The sequence below is a fragment of the Puma concolor genome, chromosome C1, assembly GCF_028749965.1.
Source record: "Puma concolor isolate L17-30 chromosome C1, mPumCon1.1.hap2, whole genome shotgun sequence".
NCBI lineage: Eukaryota > Metazoa > Chordata > Mammalia > Carnivora > Felidae > Puma > Puma concolor.
This window is the reverse complement of record NC_141674.1, coordinates 47,726,632-47,741,248: the sequence shown is the minus strand read 5'-3', so window position 1 is coordinate 47,741,248 and position 14,617 is coordinate 47,726,632. Positions and strand designations below refer to the sequence as shown.

The following is a 14,617-nucleotide window of genomic DNA, read 5'->3' as shown; positions in this document are numbered from 1 at the left end:
CCAGGAAAATCCAGATTTACTGGTTTAAAATTCTATTTCTGGAAGAGGTTGAAACTGCAGTTAGATTAGTAGTTAAAGTCTTGGTTTGATGATGTGGGGCTTATCAGAGGTGACTCTATTTTGGGCCTATTCGTTCTTTTTTTTAACACTTGTTACTCTATATACCTATAGACAGAAGTTAAGTTTTGACAAGAATATTTTATAGGCAGTGAAGCTATGCTTTTCATATTAGGGTTCCCTTAATCTGGCTGTTCCACATTAGTGTTGACACATTTGATCAGGGATTTGAATGGTGGTGGCCTGACCCTTCCTTTGTCAACATGGTTTTCTCTCGTATGGCCAGCACATGATTGTGGGGTGATGCTTTTAGGACTCTGTAGCCAGGTTTTCATCAACCTGAGAAGTTTCTTGATTGAGGGGACTATCATTGTCCTCTGTCTTAAAAGGCTTACCTGTATGTGCGTCTTCAGGAGGAATCTATATAGAACAGTGAAGAAGGAGCTCAGACCAACCAAATCAAATCTAACAGAATAAAAGATGTTGCAGCCACATTTTTCTCCCATGAAGAGTAGATTTAAGAGGTAGTTAAGAGAGGTTTTTAAAACATCACAATGATGATGAGTAGTACATAATAGTTGGAAAGAAAGATGATCATAGGTAATTGTATTTAAAAGACATTTAGCGTTTTAGCGTCTGAGTGCCCTTAACTAATAACACCAAAAGGACCCTCATCTAAACTAAATCTAAAATAACAATCACAAAAAGCCTCTGAAATGCCCATGAAATGCCCATTTTCTTCCAGTAGGATAAACTTCAAAGAGTAGAGAAATCTGAAAAAAAAAACAAAAAACAAAAACCCCAAGTCTCAGGTATAATTTAAAAGCTTTACTGCATTGGAGAAGACAGGCTAGGTGCCCCCTGAAGCTGGCATGAGAAGGCTGATCTAACTACATTGAAAGTGACAGAAGAAGAAAGAATGATTTTACAAACGTAAGATACATCCGTTCCAGAAAATTGCTAAACTTGTGAATACAGCAGACAAGCTCTAAAAGTTTCAGTGGAGGCTGGGAAGAGCAGAATTGATGCCCCAGAGCAAAGACTTATTGATGCTGGAGATAAAGGAACCTAGCACAACCAAACTAAAAGACCCACATCTAAAAAAAATATCTGAAAAATGGAAGAATACTGAAAAGACACAAGTCGGTCTGCATATAACAGTGGTAAAGTCCAGAACCTTCACTTACGCCTTAGTTTCTTTGACTGTGATTTCTGTATCACATGTTTGATTTAGAGAACACTTCTCAGAGTGGGCTTTTAGAAGAATCCCAAAGCATTATGGCTGAGAATCCCTGAAATGATGTTGCCTAGGTATATAAATCTATCAAGTGTTTAATCTTCATTGCAAAGACAGGATTTTACAAGCTGCCATATATAAAGAGAAAATTTAAAGACACATATGAGTAAGAATGACTTTAAATTTTTCCTTTTAGACTTTGGAGAAGTATAAGAGTTTAGGGGAAAAGAGATAAAACAACGAACAATGGAGGTAATACACTCGAGTGTGCTATCTAGCCAAACCAGCTTTTCTTTCTTTTGAAATAGAAGAAACTTTAATACATGGAACACATAAAACAATATGCCACGAAGTATTCAGCAGCAGTTCTCTTTCCAGAATCTACTGACGATCAAGAATTAGATAGAGTATGTAGTTTAGTTTGTTTATATATGACTGTGATTATAGCTTCCACCCTACTATTCTTAGAAAACTACAGATCAAGTAAGGAATTAACAAAGAATTGAGTTGAAAATATGAAAAATAAGATTCAACTGACATAAAAAACGAAATGCTAGGAAAAAGATGTATTTTTTCATAAAATACAAATACATAAAATACAAAACTTTCATAAAAATATTAGTCGTTAACTTGGGCAGAAACGTGTATACTTAATATAAAAATGTTGTGGTTCAAATTATCAGAACATAGTACATTAAAATTAATATAACAAAAATTAAAATATGGGCAACTACATGAAAATTAAAATTGTTGGGGCGCCTGGGTGGCGCAGTCAGTTAGGCGTCTGACTTCAGCCAGGTCACGATCTCGCGGTCCGGGAGTTCGAGCCCCGCGTCGGGCTCTGGGCTGATGGCTCAGAGCCTGGAGCCTGTTTCCGATTCTGTGTCTCCCTCTCTCTCTGCCCCTCCCCCGTTCATGCTCTGTCTCTCTGTCCCAAAAATAAATAAAACGTTGAAAAAAAAAAAAATTAAAAAAAAAAAAAGAAAATTAAAATTGTTGTATATATAGGACAATAAAGAAATCCATAAACAGTGAGAACATGCCTTAAAATAAAAAAATTTTGTAGTGGTTGTAGTTATATTTTCATGGATTGAGTGTCACACATATATGTCAAAAAATTATCAATTTAAATGTCTGTATTAGTAATAGAGAAAAAGAGAAAGGAAATTGAGAAATACAGTGTGCCCCAGACAGGGAAAATAAAATTAAGTAGAAATAAACAAAATTTTAATAGTTAATTGTTTTAGAAATTGTGTCAAAGTGGAAATTATTGAATCAGACAGACAAAGAGTAAAATATAAATAGGATCAGTAGAAAAGCTACAATAATTAAAATGCAGGAAAACCAAAATACTTGAGAGCATGTTATTTTTAGGTAGATGGTGTTAATTAATGGCTCAGGTCAAGATCAGAAGTAATTAAAATGTGTGCATGCATAAGTGTATGTGTAAGAGAGAGAACTGCCTATGTGGGTACATCTAGAAGTAGAAATTGTAACGAGAATGTACCCCCTCAAATTAATTCTCGGGGAAAGAGGTAAGGTATAATTAAATCAAATAAATAAAAACGACTGTATTAGAAATCCATAGTCATAACAAATTAGCAAAGAAAAGAGCACCTAGCTAGGCCTGGTGGGGATTTACTTTGAAGAATTTTTTGAAAGTTTGAAGAACCGTTATTCAACGAATAATTAACTCTAGCTTCAAAAAAGGGACATTGTTAATTATTCATTTTATGAACATTTTGTTTTCACAAATTGATTTAAAAAAATACCTTTAAAAGAATTTATGGACTGGGCATGAACCAACAAACAATACAGTGCCAAGTAACAATAATTATTTCCTCAGAGCAAGCAAATTATCCTCAGATACGTGGGTAGCATATGAAAGCAATGCTGTTAACACAGGAGAGAATTCAGGAATCCTTTTTGATCCCTCTCTTTCCTCTTTCTGTGTCCTCCCACAAGAAGATCCTGTGACTTCGCCTTTTCCATCCCTGCTGCTACAGCCCTAGTAAAGTCACCAGCATCCCCCGCTCCCCCAATTCACTGCAGCCAGCTCATGTTTAATCCTCCTGCTCCATTTTCACCTCAACCCCGACAGCCTGTTTTCATTATAGCAGCCAGAACAGTCTTTTCAATGTCATTTCCCTGCATAAAACCTTTCAATGACATCTCTTGAATTTAGAACGAAAATCCAAATTCCTTAGTCTTTGAGTCAGGTGATTGGGCCACTGCTTCCTTCTCCAGTGTTTTCATGTGTCCCTCTCCCCCAGGTTTTCCTTGATTCCAGTGATTACACACTGTGCTTGTTTCCTCCTCACAGCTTCTCTACTCAATCTTCTTGCCTGAAATATTCTTCCCTCAGCTCTTTACACAAACGTCATTTCCCCTGGGAGGCTTTGTTCGATTCCCCCCATCTCAAATAGCCCTTCTTCCATGCAGCTGCTCTCTAAGAAAGTTCACGGTTTTGTTTCTTCATGTACACAACGAAAGTGATCTTGTTCACTTGTTTATTGTCTTGTCTCCTCCCCTACAATGTAAGGCCCTTGTTCGCTATTGTATCCATAAAGCCTGTGACAGTCCCTGAGATGCTTAATGAATATTTGTTAAATGATAGCATGCTAGGTCATAATAGGAAAGATAGGCTAAATAATACTGGGTTAAAAATAGAAAAATTGGGCAGTACAGTTGAGTAGCAGTTACATTCCCTCATGGAAATTTAGCATGTAGCAAACTAATAGTTGATAATGGGAAAAGGATGCTTAAGGGAAGTACAATAAAAATAGCAGCGGTCTTGGGAGCTTTGGGTTTTAATTCGGATCTACCACCCACCTAACTTTGCAGAAGTTACCTAATCTAACCTTCAGGTTCTTCATCTGTAAAATTGTGATAATATCTCCTGTTTTATGTACATACTTAAGTATTTGTGTCGTAAGGTCCTGCCTTTTCCCCTCTCTCCTTGCCTCTCTCTCTTTTAAGACATTTCAATGACAAATACTCTACATCAGGCCCAAGATTTTAAAAGTGGTTCATATCAGGGGCGCCTGGGTGGCATAGTCAGTTGAGCGTCCGACTTCGGCTCAGGTCATGATCTCACGGTTTGTGAGTTCGAGCCCTGTGTCGGGCTCTGTGCTGACAGCTCGGGGCCTGGAGCCTGCTTCAGATTCTGTGTCTCCCTCTCTCTCTGCTCCTCCCCTGCTCACACTCTGTGTCTCTCTCTCAAAAATAAATATTAAAAGTGGTTCATATCATAACGCCAATTTAGATAAGTAAAATACCTGGTACAGGACAAGGCACATAGAAAATGAACAGTATATGTTAGTTTCTTTCATGTCTAGTGGGAATCCTTAGGTTGGCTAATTCCATATTTAACTCCAAATCTTCCTTGGGATTCTTAGAAGTGTATATTTTTGTTACTAGAATACATTCCTGCTTTCTCTTAGACTCTCGATTCTTAAAGAGTGTTTTCCCTATGACATTTATTATAATGATTTATTCATAGCTTGTGTTTTATAGGTGTTTGTTTAAAATCCACCATGTATTTATTAAGTACGTGTTATGTAGAGTACATACAGTTAAATGCAGAAAACGAAGTAAAGGCAACAGAAAGGCATATTCTTGTTGTATTGTGGGAAAATATTGCTGACTTTTAAGGAGATGAAGCTATATTTAATAAGATAGATTTGAATTTATAAAAATAAAAGATGTTGACACCCTGAAATGTAATAAAATAAATGTGGAAAGGACAGTAGAAAATAAAAATATTTTACCAACATATGTGATAAAATCTTGCTGTGCAAAATAGATGAAGATTTGATAGAAATGTCTATGGTCTAATAGGATTTTGCTTGATCGATAGTTGGAGGAGAGGATTCACACATGTAGAAAGATTCATAGAATACCTTTATGAAGAATATATAGTTTTTCTAGCAATTAAACGTAGGTCAGACATCTCAAAAGTACGTTTATTCAGTAAAAGATTTACTCAAGAAACAATGTGGTGCAAAAAATGTAGTACAAAAGCATGTAGTGTAAGAGGATTAAAAACAAAACAACAGAAGTAGATTCTCATCCCTTTTTTTTTTTTCTAAGTCTTCTTACTTTTGTGCCTCTTCCCAAATTTTTTTTTTAAATTAGACTATTTTTAAGAGCAGTTTTAGGTTCACAGCAAAATTTCATGGAAGGTACAGGAGAGATTCCCCATATACCCCTTGCCTTTGCTCAGTCTCCCCCACTATCAAAGTCCTGTGCCAGAGTGGTACATTTATTACAGAAGGTGAATATACACTGACCCATCTTTATGACCCAGAGTCCATAGTTTATATTAGGGTTCACTCTTAGTGTACATTCTGTGGGTTTTGACAAATGTATAGTGACTTGTATTCACCAGTACAGTATGACATAGAGTAGTTTCGTTGCCCCACAAATATTCTGCCAATTTGTCCTTCTCTCCTTGCTCAGCCCTAACAACCGTGGATCTTTTTAGTGTCTTCATTGTTTGCCTTTTCCAAAATGTTATGTATATAGTCAGAATCATATGCTATGTAGCCTTTTTAGATAGATTTTTTTTTCACTTAATATGCATTTAACGTTCCTTCATGTGTTCTCATGGCTTGATAGATCATTTCTTCTTAGTGCTTAATAATATTCCACTGTCTGGATGTAACACAGATTACTTATCCATTCACCTACTGAAGGGCATTTGGCTGCTCCAAGGTTTGCCAATTATGAATAAAGCTGCTATAAACATTTGCCAAGCAATTTTTTGTTCCCTGCCAGTCACTTAACCTCTTTGGGGTTTAAATTTCCTCAATCTGTAAACTGCAACTGATGATTTCTAAGGTTTCTAATTTTGGAATTATATGGTTATTATCTAGTTAAAAATCATGAAATCTTATGTTATACTGATTATGAATAACTTAGATAATAGGCCTGTATGCTGAAGACATTATAAGTTGGTAAAGCCTTTCTGATAGAAAGCAGTCTGGTCCTGTATAAACTAAAAGTATACTCTGTTCACATCATTCTTTTGGCAGGTATACTTCAAGTAAACCCAAATGGAAGTTATAACATTTTTTTTAAGCAAAGATTTTCATAGGGTCATTTATTAAAGCCAAGTAAAACAAAATGAAACTGTGGAAACAATTCAAATGCCCAGTGATGGGGAAATGCAAAGTAAATTGTGTGAGGGCAGGGATCATGACTATGTATCCTGACTGATGTATACCTAGCAGATCATTCAGTGTGGTGTTCTAAATATTGGCCATTTAGAACTATGTAAAAATACTGAATAAAAGGACTTAGGGGAGGGGCGCCTGGGTGGCGCAGTCGGTTAAGCATCCGACTTCAGCCAGGTCACAATCTCGCTGTCCGTGAGTTCGAGCCCCTCATCGGGCTCTGGGCTGATGGCTCAGAGCCTGGAGCCTATTTCCGATTCTGTGTCTCCCTCTCTCTCTGCCCCTCCCCCGTTCATGCTCTGTCTCTCTCTGTCCCAAAAATAAATAAACGTTGAAAAAAAAAAATTAAAAGGACTTAGGGGAAAGAGAAAAGCTTTTACCGAATATAAAAGATTAGATGGCATTCTGCTTTTCCCTTTGCTGCTTTGCATCTCTCATTGCTAAACTCACCTTTACCAGCTGTTACTTGCTAGGCTCCATACTTGCCCCTTTACTGACACCAGTGAAGGTCTCAGGCGTGTGATGTAGCAACCATAACATAGCGGCTTCTCACTTGGAAAAGGACATCAGCATGGCTGTAAAGGAGTTAAAGCAAGAGTGGACTGCGTGTCCCCATTTTGCCAGGGCAGGCTCATTTTGTGCCTGATGTCTCAGTTGAGTTTTAATAGCATCTTACACTCTCAAAGGTGTTCTGCTTTGGGCAGTAGGTCACCATTTTGCTGAGGGTCTGACTTTCTGTTTATTTCAGTGCTATAGTTGTGAAACGTTTTCTTGATTTTTCAGTTAAGTTTAATGAACATTTTTTTAATGCTCAGTAGATGATTGTGAGATAGAAAGAAAATTCAGACGAGACCCCTGTCACCACAGAATTTCACTTCAATGCTTTTTCTTCTTTGTTTATTTTGGTAAACCATAGCCTTCTTCAGAATCAGAAGTGTTCCTAGATCTAAGCTCCTGCCCTGGCATTACCCATTTAGAAGACCTTTTTCTGGTTTTCCTCTGGTTGCATGCCCTTCTCTCCTTTGGAACTTAAAGGAATATTCCCATCTAAGAACCTATGCCCCTACCATGTGGCACTGTGGGTATTTGGGATAATGGAATTCCTTGCCCAAACACTTTTGAGCCTGCTTCTGGGCCTGTGTGGATCTCTTCCCTTGGACACATGCACACAAAGCTCCTCATAGTGCCCAGGAAGCCAGGGATAGGAGAAGGGAGTGGACAGCAGGCCAGTGACAGGAAGTGGGTAGGTTCCCTGCAACCTTACACATTCCAAAATTCAAGAATTCTAGTTTTGTACCTGCCTTCAGGGTCATTTTGAATGTGTATTTTTCAAAGTGGGAGAATAGAAAATGTTTTCTACAGTAGTTTATTAGCTTGACTTACTGCTTTTAGATATTTAAACATATGGTATCTGAGTGTTTATATTCTTGCCATGGACCCCACAAATAGCAGAGGCAGCCCCACTCATAGTAAAACCTAAAACCCTGTGACCTGTGAGAGCCTACATAATCTGCTCTTGCCCATGCCCTGCTCTGCTCCAGCTGTGCTAGCTTCCTTACTGTTCTAGAACAGTCCAGGCACACTCCCATCTCTGGTCCTTGCATCCCTGCTGCTGGTACTTGGAATGCTCTTTTTCCAGGTACCCACGTACCTCTTCCCTCTTGTCCTTCAGCCTTCAGGTCTTCTCCCCAGCTACCCCTCCTCCTCTCTGCCCCCATCAGTATTTAACAGTGAGACCTTGGTAGGCTAATCTTTCTAAAATTTTACTATCCCCACAAACATTGATTGTTTCCTTCCCAGCTTTACTTACATCCCTTAACATCCATCACTATAAAAAAGTTAAAAGTGGGGTGCCTGGGTGGCTCAGTTGGTTAAGTGTCTGACTTCAACTCAGGTCATGATCTCTTGGTTCCTGGGTTCGAGCCCCACATCGGGCTCTGTGCTGACAGCTCAGAGCATGGAACCTGCTTTGGATTCTGTGTGTGTCTCTTTCTCTTTCTCTCTGCACCTCCAGCCCCTGCTCACGCTGTGTCTCTCTTTTTCTCAAAAATAAATAAACATGAAAAAAAATTAAAGTTATAAGTAATAAGAAACTAAACTAGCTCCCTCCCCTAAATATCTTTCTTTTAACCCCCATTAGATATAAAATGTTTTTGCTTTAAAAATTCACTATTTTAGGGGCACCTGGGTGGCTTAGTCGGTTAAGCGCCCAACTTCTGTTCAGGTCATTATCTCACGGTTCATGGGTTTGAGCCTGGTGTCGGACTCTGTGCTGACAGCTCAGAGCCTGGAGCCTGCTTCGGATTCTGTGTCTCCCTCTCTCTCTGCCCCTCCCCTGCTCGTGTTCTCTCTCTCTCTCTCTCTCTCTCTCTTAAAAAATAAACATTAAAAAAAATTTTTTTTTAATTCACTATTTTAGTTTTTATGTCTTAAAGTCCTTTATGAAACCACTGTAAAGAATCACATAGATCTTCAAGTCTAGTTATTTAAAGCTCCAATCCCCCTACCTGCCCTCAGTTTTAAGGGTAACCATTTCCAGCTCTTAAATAATTCTTTTGGTATTTCCCACTATGTCTACCATCACATAGTCATATTGCTACTTCCTAACTTTCCAGTTTAAGCATTTCCAATTTACTTTTCCCTGTAGAGGATGAGAACGAAGGGCTCCTTTATCACTGATACACCTGTGCATGCACCCACATGTATCCAGCTCTCCCTCTTCCAGTTGTTTGTTTGTGATTTGGGGTAGATCAAGATTCATTATTTTTAAAACTGTAAACACCAGTCACAACTGAACCATGTCATCATTCTGTGATTACTTTTCCTGTAGTATTTTGTTTTTCCGGGAATTAAAAATTGTCATGATTTTGATCTGCTTAATCTTGTAGGTTATTAGCATCAATTCTCCCTCAGACTGTCCTAGTTACATGTATCTTTCTTCAGTATGTTCATATTTCTATATCCTCTTGTTTTCCTTTCCTTGAGAAAGTCTTAGAGTCTTCAGATCTTTTTAAATCTGAATGGTGTTCTCACAGTCAGCTCTAGTGTGACTGAAATCATAGCGATACCTCTCATTTATCCCTAATAGGACATCAGACAGTCACTGCAGATATTTTTTTCAAATATATTATTGTATAAACAAATAATAAAAATGTAACTATTTACCAGGAATGTCTCTATGGTCCTCTTTCACATGTTGTAATTAAGATACTTTTTATTCCAAAAATATAGAATGTATTCTTATATTTCACTGTTTTGCATACAGCATAGTAGGAATTACTGGAATAATTTATGTATATATTTATATGTATATATAAATTTATATATGTGTGTATATATATGTATATATATATATATAGTGTGTGTGTGTGTACATATATATATATATATATGTACACACACACACACACACACACACACACACATATATACACAGAGTATTGTATTCTTCATTTGTAGGCCCTTAAAATTAGAGAGATATGTAATTGCCCACCACTTTCTGGACCAGACCCTCGATTACTGTTCAAACTCAGCATGAAGCATTTTCTTGAAGAATCGGAAAAAGAAGACCTAAATATCACTGCTAAGAAACAGAAAATGGATACTCCTACCATTCAAAATCAGAAGCAAATACCCTTAACATATATAGTTGAGAAAAGAACTGGCAGTTGAATTAAAATTTATGAGACATGGGATATATGAAGAATGCAGCAGTTCTTACCATTTTTATGTTCCTTTTAAAAAAATGATGTTTGAAATACAAAAATTGTATATTCAGGGTCAAATCATGTATATTACAGGTATTACCTAACTTCTTCTCCTAGGTATTTTCATGAAATATTGATGTGTTTTAATCTATTTTAAAATATCTTCAATGAAGAAAATGTCACAGAATAAATTTGTATTATGTTTTACTCTGTCTCATACTTGGTTTTGATTTGGAGGCAGACCTCTAGTGGATGAGAAGTCAGGATGTGCAGTAATTCTTGTTGTAGAGAGAGTTCCACCTGAACCTAAACTGGAGCTCAAAGTCTGGGTGGTTATGGTGAACTGGGAAACTGACCATCAGTCTGAAGCACTGTTTACAGAAGTTGATTTGCACTTGGATAGGATTATGTGGAACAGGGGACCTTGGGATAGAGAACTTACTGGTCTTCTCTTATGGACTCTGAGGGGAAAAAGGACTGTCTAGGCAGAAGCTGAAGAAGCTGTTTTCATAGGCAAAAGGAGTGCTCTTTGTGGTCCAAGTGACAGTGAGAAACACAACAAGGAGGTAGGGTCATTTCCTTGCAGACACAGTGTGCTGCTAATGTTGTGAAGTCCTAACAAAGCTGTGTCATCTTGGCTCCTTCACGACATTACAATTTGGGAGTCTTGGGGGTTCTCAGAGAAGGCAACCACCCTGTTGTCATCGAGGGTACCACCAAGGATGTGGGAGAAGGTGCCACCCACAAATTGACCTCCCTGGGCAGCAGACATCAGTAAAAGGTTGGAAGGAGGTGGGAGAAGAAGCACTAGGCACAGCCCGAGCGGTACTCGGAAATTACTGTATATTCTGGAAATCTGGAAATAGGGTTCTAAAGTGTATTATTATGTGTATAAAATTATTTCTACTCCCAAACTGATGCAGTCTAGTGATGTTGAGGTTCTCTTCCTGGTAGGGACATTTTTCTAAAGACACATTACATTAAATGGTTTCTTAGAGAATTGCAGGGGAAATAAACGATCTTTTATTGACTGTCTGCTATGAGCTGGACCCATTTATTCCAAAACCCCATGAGGTAGGTTGTAGTGGCCTCATTTTACAGTGAGAAGCAGGCTTGGGGAGGTTATGTGGTACACCCAGGGACTCTCACCTAGAAAGAACAGAGCTACATCTGTCTGGCTGCAGATCAGTCTGTCTCCACAGCTCTCAGATATCTAAAACTATGCTATCAGAGGGAACAAATGCCATCCTCGGTTGTGTCTTAGCATCCTCATATAGGGCTTCAGTATAGGTAAAAATCTCCTAATTATAAAATCAGGATCACCTACCTGCAGGATGACTTTCTAGGCACTCCTCTCACACCTTTCCATCAAAAAATGTACACGAAGAGGCAGGGGGTGAGGCAATTTAGGACAGTGGAGCCTCTCCCCGCTGCCTCTGAAAGCCCGTGACTTCGCATTTGGGATGTGTCCTGACACCTCTCCTTAGACAAGATATGTACCTAGTTATGAGGAGAATTTCAGGGGCTGCTGCTTATATTTTCCAGGGCTTACTACAGATGAGTGGGAAGGATTTTCTTGATCTGCACACAAGATAACATTTGTAAGGAGGAGGTTCAGATTAACTGTTGTAGTCATTGCAGTCCTGTCTGAGGCATTCCATAACGTGTAAAGACGTTTGGAGAATGTCACCTAGAGGTAAACAGTAAGACACGCCATCAGATTTCCCTGTATATTTCCTGAGAAAATAGTGTCGTGGAGGCCCTAGTCGATATTTCCTTCCATCCCGTTATCACATCTAATTGTACTGTTTGGATTTCCTAGGAAACATATATAAGTTGACATGTCGGAAGGAACAGAGAAAGTATCAAGAGAATCCCTTTATAGTGCCTGTGAAAAAGACATTTTTTTAACCCATGGGATCAAAATACAAAAGAAATGGTACATTTCGGTTCAGGGTTTTAGGAGAAATTAAATAGTTGGATGTAATATGTATACATATGCTCTAAGTTCTATATGGAAAAGACCTCTAAGCTCTGCATTTAGTTGCATACCATACTGACAGGGCTGTTCATGTGCCTATAGGATTTAGGTGTCATTGGTTAGTTTCTCAGTTGTTAGGAGCATGATGCCAGTAAATACAAGGCACAAATTCAATCTAAACTCCCCTGTAACCCGGGTCATTGTAAGGGTGTCCTCTAAAACTAAATTCAAAAAGAATATGTGTATTTACTGCTATGTCTCTGGTAAATAATGATTTTTGACATAGGTATCCAATTGGTATTTTACTGATGATGTACACTTCACATCACCGGGGCAAAGGATGATGAAAAAAATAAAAAAGGAGAAACAGTTATATGTTATGAAATCTCTGCCTCTTTGTAGCCATAGGACCCTGGACAAGTCACTTCAAGTCTCTAACCCTCATTTTTCTTTTCATTTGTAAAATGGGGATAAGAAATCCTACCTTGTAGGGGTGCCTGGGTGGCTCAGTCAGTTAAGCATCCGACTTTGGCTCAGGTCATGATCCCACGGTTCGTGGGGTCAAGCCCTTCGTCAAGCTTTGTGCTGACAGCTCAGAGCCTGGAGCCTGCTTCGGATTCTGTGTCTCCCTCTCTCTGCCCCTCGCCTGCTCACACTCTGCCTCTCTCTCTCTCAGAAATAAAGGAACACTTAAAAAAAATTATATAAGAAAAAAGATTGTCGTGAGGTTGACATGATGCTTAAGGAAGGTGTTGTACTGAAAGCATTTAGCATAATGTGTAGAGCGCCAAACATAATACAAATAGCCACAATTTATTGAGGGCTTACTTTGTACCAAACACCGTGCTTCAAGCACTGATGAACTTCACTGCAGCCCTGTGTGTGATAGGTATTATTTTACCCCCCATTGTAGATCAGGATAGTGAAGTTGAGAGGGTTAATGAAACTTGCTCGATGTTATATGGTGTATTTCTTAAGATTATTTTACTTGCAAGAACAGGAAAAAAAAAAAAAACCTCAAAATTTATTGCCTCACCTAACAAAAAAGCCCAGAAGCACACTAGCTTTGGACATGATTTAGTCCAGAGTATTGTGATATCGTCAGAGCAGTGGCTTTTTCTCTGTGATTTTTCTCAGCTCTGGTTTCACTCTTCCCTGCTGATGTCAAGATGGCTGCGAGCAGCTGCCAAGGTTACCTTGCAACTATTGAAACAAAACCTTGAATACTAACTGCAATCTCTGAAGAGCAACCCAGAAACAGTAACCACCACAGGGGACGGGTGATCCCGACAGGCTGGAGCTGAGGATGGTTACAGTCGGCACCCTACAAACAGAGTGGCTCACATACAACCACAGCGCCTGTTCAGTAACTGAAATAAAAACCTGTTACGTTTCTCCTCTTTCAGCAGGCAAAGAAACAAGATAATTCTTTGCAGATTTGGTTCAGAAATGATAACTTAATCTGAGCAAAAACAATATTGCCTAAGTTTTGTTTCTGTTGATAGTAAATTTGCATTAGTGTATTTGCTTTATCATCCGTAAGATATTTTTTTTCCGTTGCTCCTATCCTCAAAACCAGCCCATGTGATTGGAAGGACAAGTGGTGTTATTTACTCATAAGGAAGAAGACTAAAGCTTGGAGGAGTGAGTCAAGTTACCCGAGGATGCACTTCAAGTGAACGTCTGAACTGGGATCAGAAGGAAAGGGTTCTTGATTTGTAATCCGGTGCTCTCTGAGCAATACCACACTCTTTGTGGAGGGAGGTGTTACCTACATTTTTTAACTGGAAACCAAAGCTCAAAGATACTAGGCAACTGTGTGCCCAGCACTACTCCGCTCATAGTGGCAGAACTGAGATTCAAACCCTCATCTGCTGACTCCAAAGTCTGTGCTCTCCAGCTAGTTACTGCTACTCCAGGTGGCAAATCTCATAAAGGAAGTGGTGATGAAGAGTGTTCATTTCCTTCACCCCTCCCTTGGGAACCCTCCTTTCTCTTAAATGCATTCATTTTAATACTCTATGACAGGTGGTAAAAATATTTAAGTACATTCATATATGGGAGGGCTAAAATTCTTATTAATCATCTTATAATGTGGTTTTTTGTTGTTTATTTATTTTCAGAGAGCGAGAGAGAGAGTAGGGGAGAGGGACAGAAAGGGAGAGAGAGAACCCAAGCAAGATCTGAACCACCAGCACAGAGCCTGACACGGGGCTCGAACTCATGAACCATGAGATCATGACCTGAGCCCAAATCAAGCGTCAGAAGCTTGACCGACTGAGCCACTCAGGTGCTCCTTACGTTGTTTTTACTCGGACCTAGAGAGTTCCTTAATCTGTGGTGAGAAATATCTCTCACCTCATTACTGGAAGGAACCCTGTCAGTATATACCCCTTTACACCAACCCCTAACTTCTATCCAAGAACCAATAGCCTTTAGAGGTAGGCCAGTGACTCCC

The 14,617-nt window shown here is 38.9% G+C and overlaps 1 protein-coding gene across 5 annotated transcripts in view; it reads left to right on the top strand.

The window, feature by feature from the left end:
* OMA1 (OMA1 zinc metallopeptidase) overlaps positions 1–13,508 on the top strand; it is an 80,325-nt gene extending 66,817 nt beyond the window's left edge. For 4 of the 5 annotated variants that reach the window (XM_025912483.2, XM_086717117.1, XM_086717116.1 and 1 more), the window contains exon 9: positions 9,931–10,385. In XM_025912483.2, coding sequence (XP_025768268.2) covers positions 9,931–10,143 — 213 coding nt within the window. In that variant the 3' untranslated portion in view covers positions 10,144–10,385. Of the gene's footprint in view, positions 1–9,930; positions 10,386–13,296 lie in introns of those variants that run through there. The other variant, XM_086717118.1, reaches the window with a different exon arrangement.
* Positions 13,509–14,617: the final 1,109 nt, after the last annotated feature.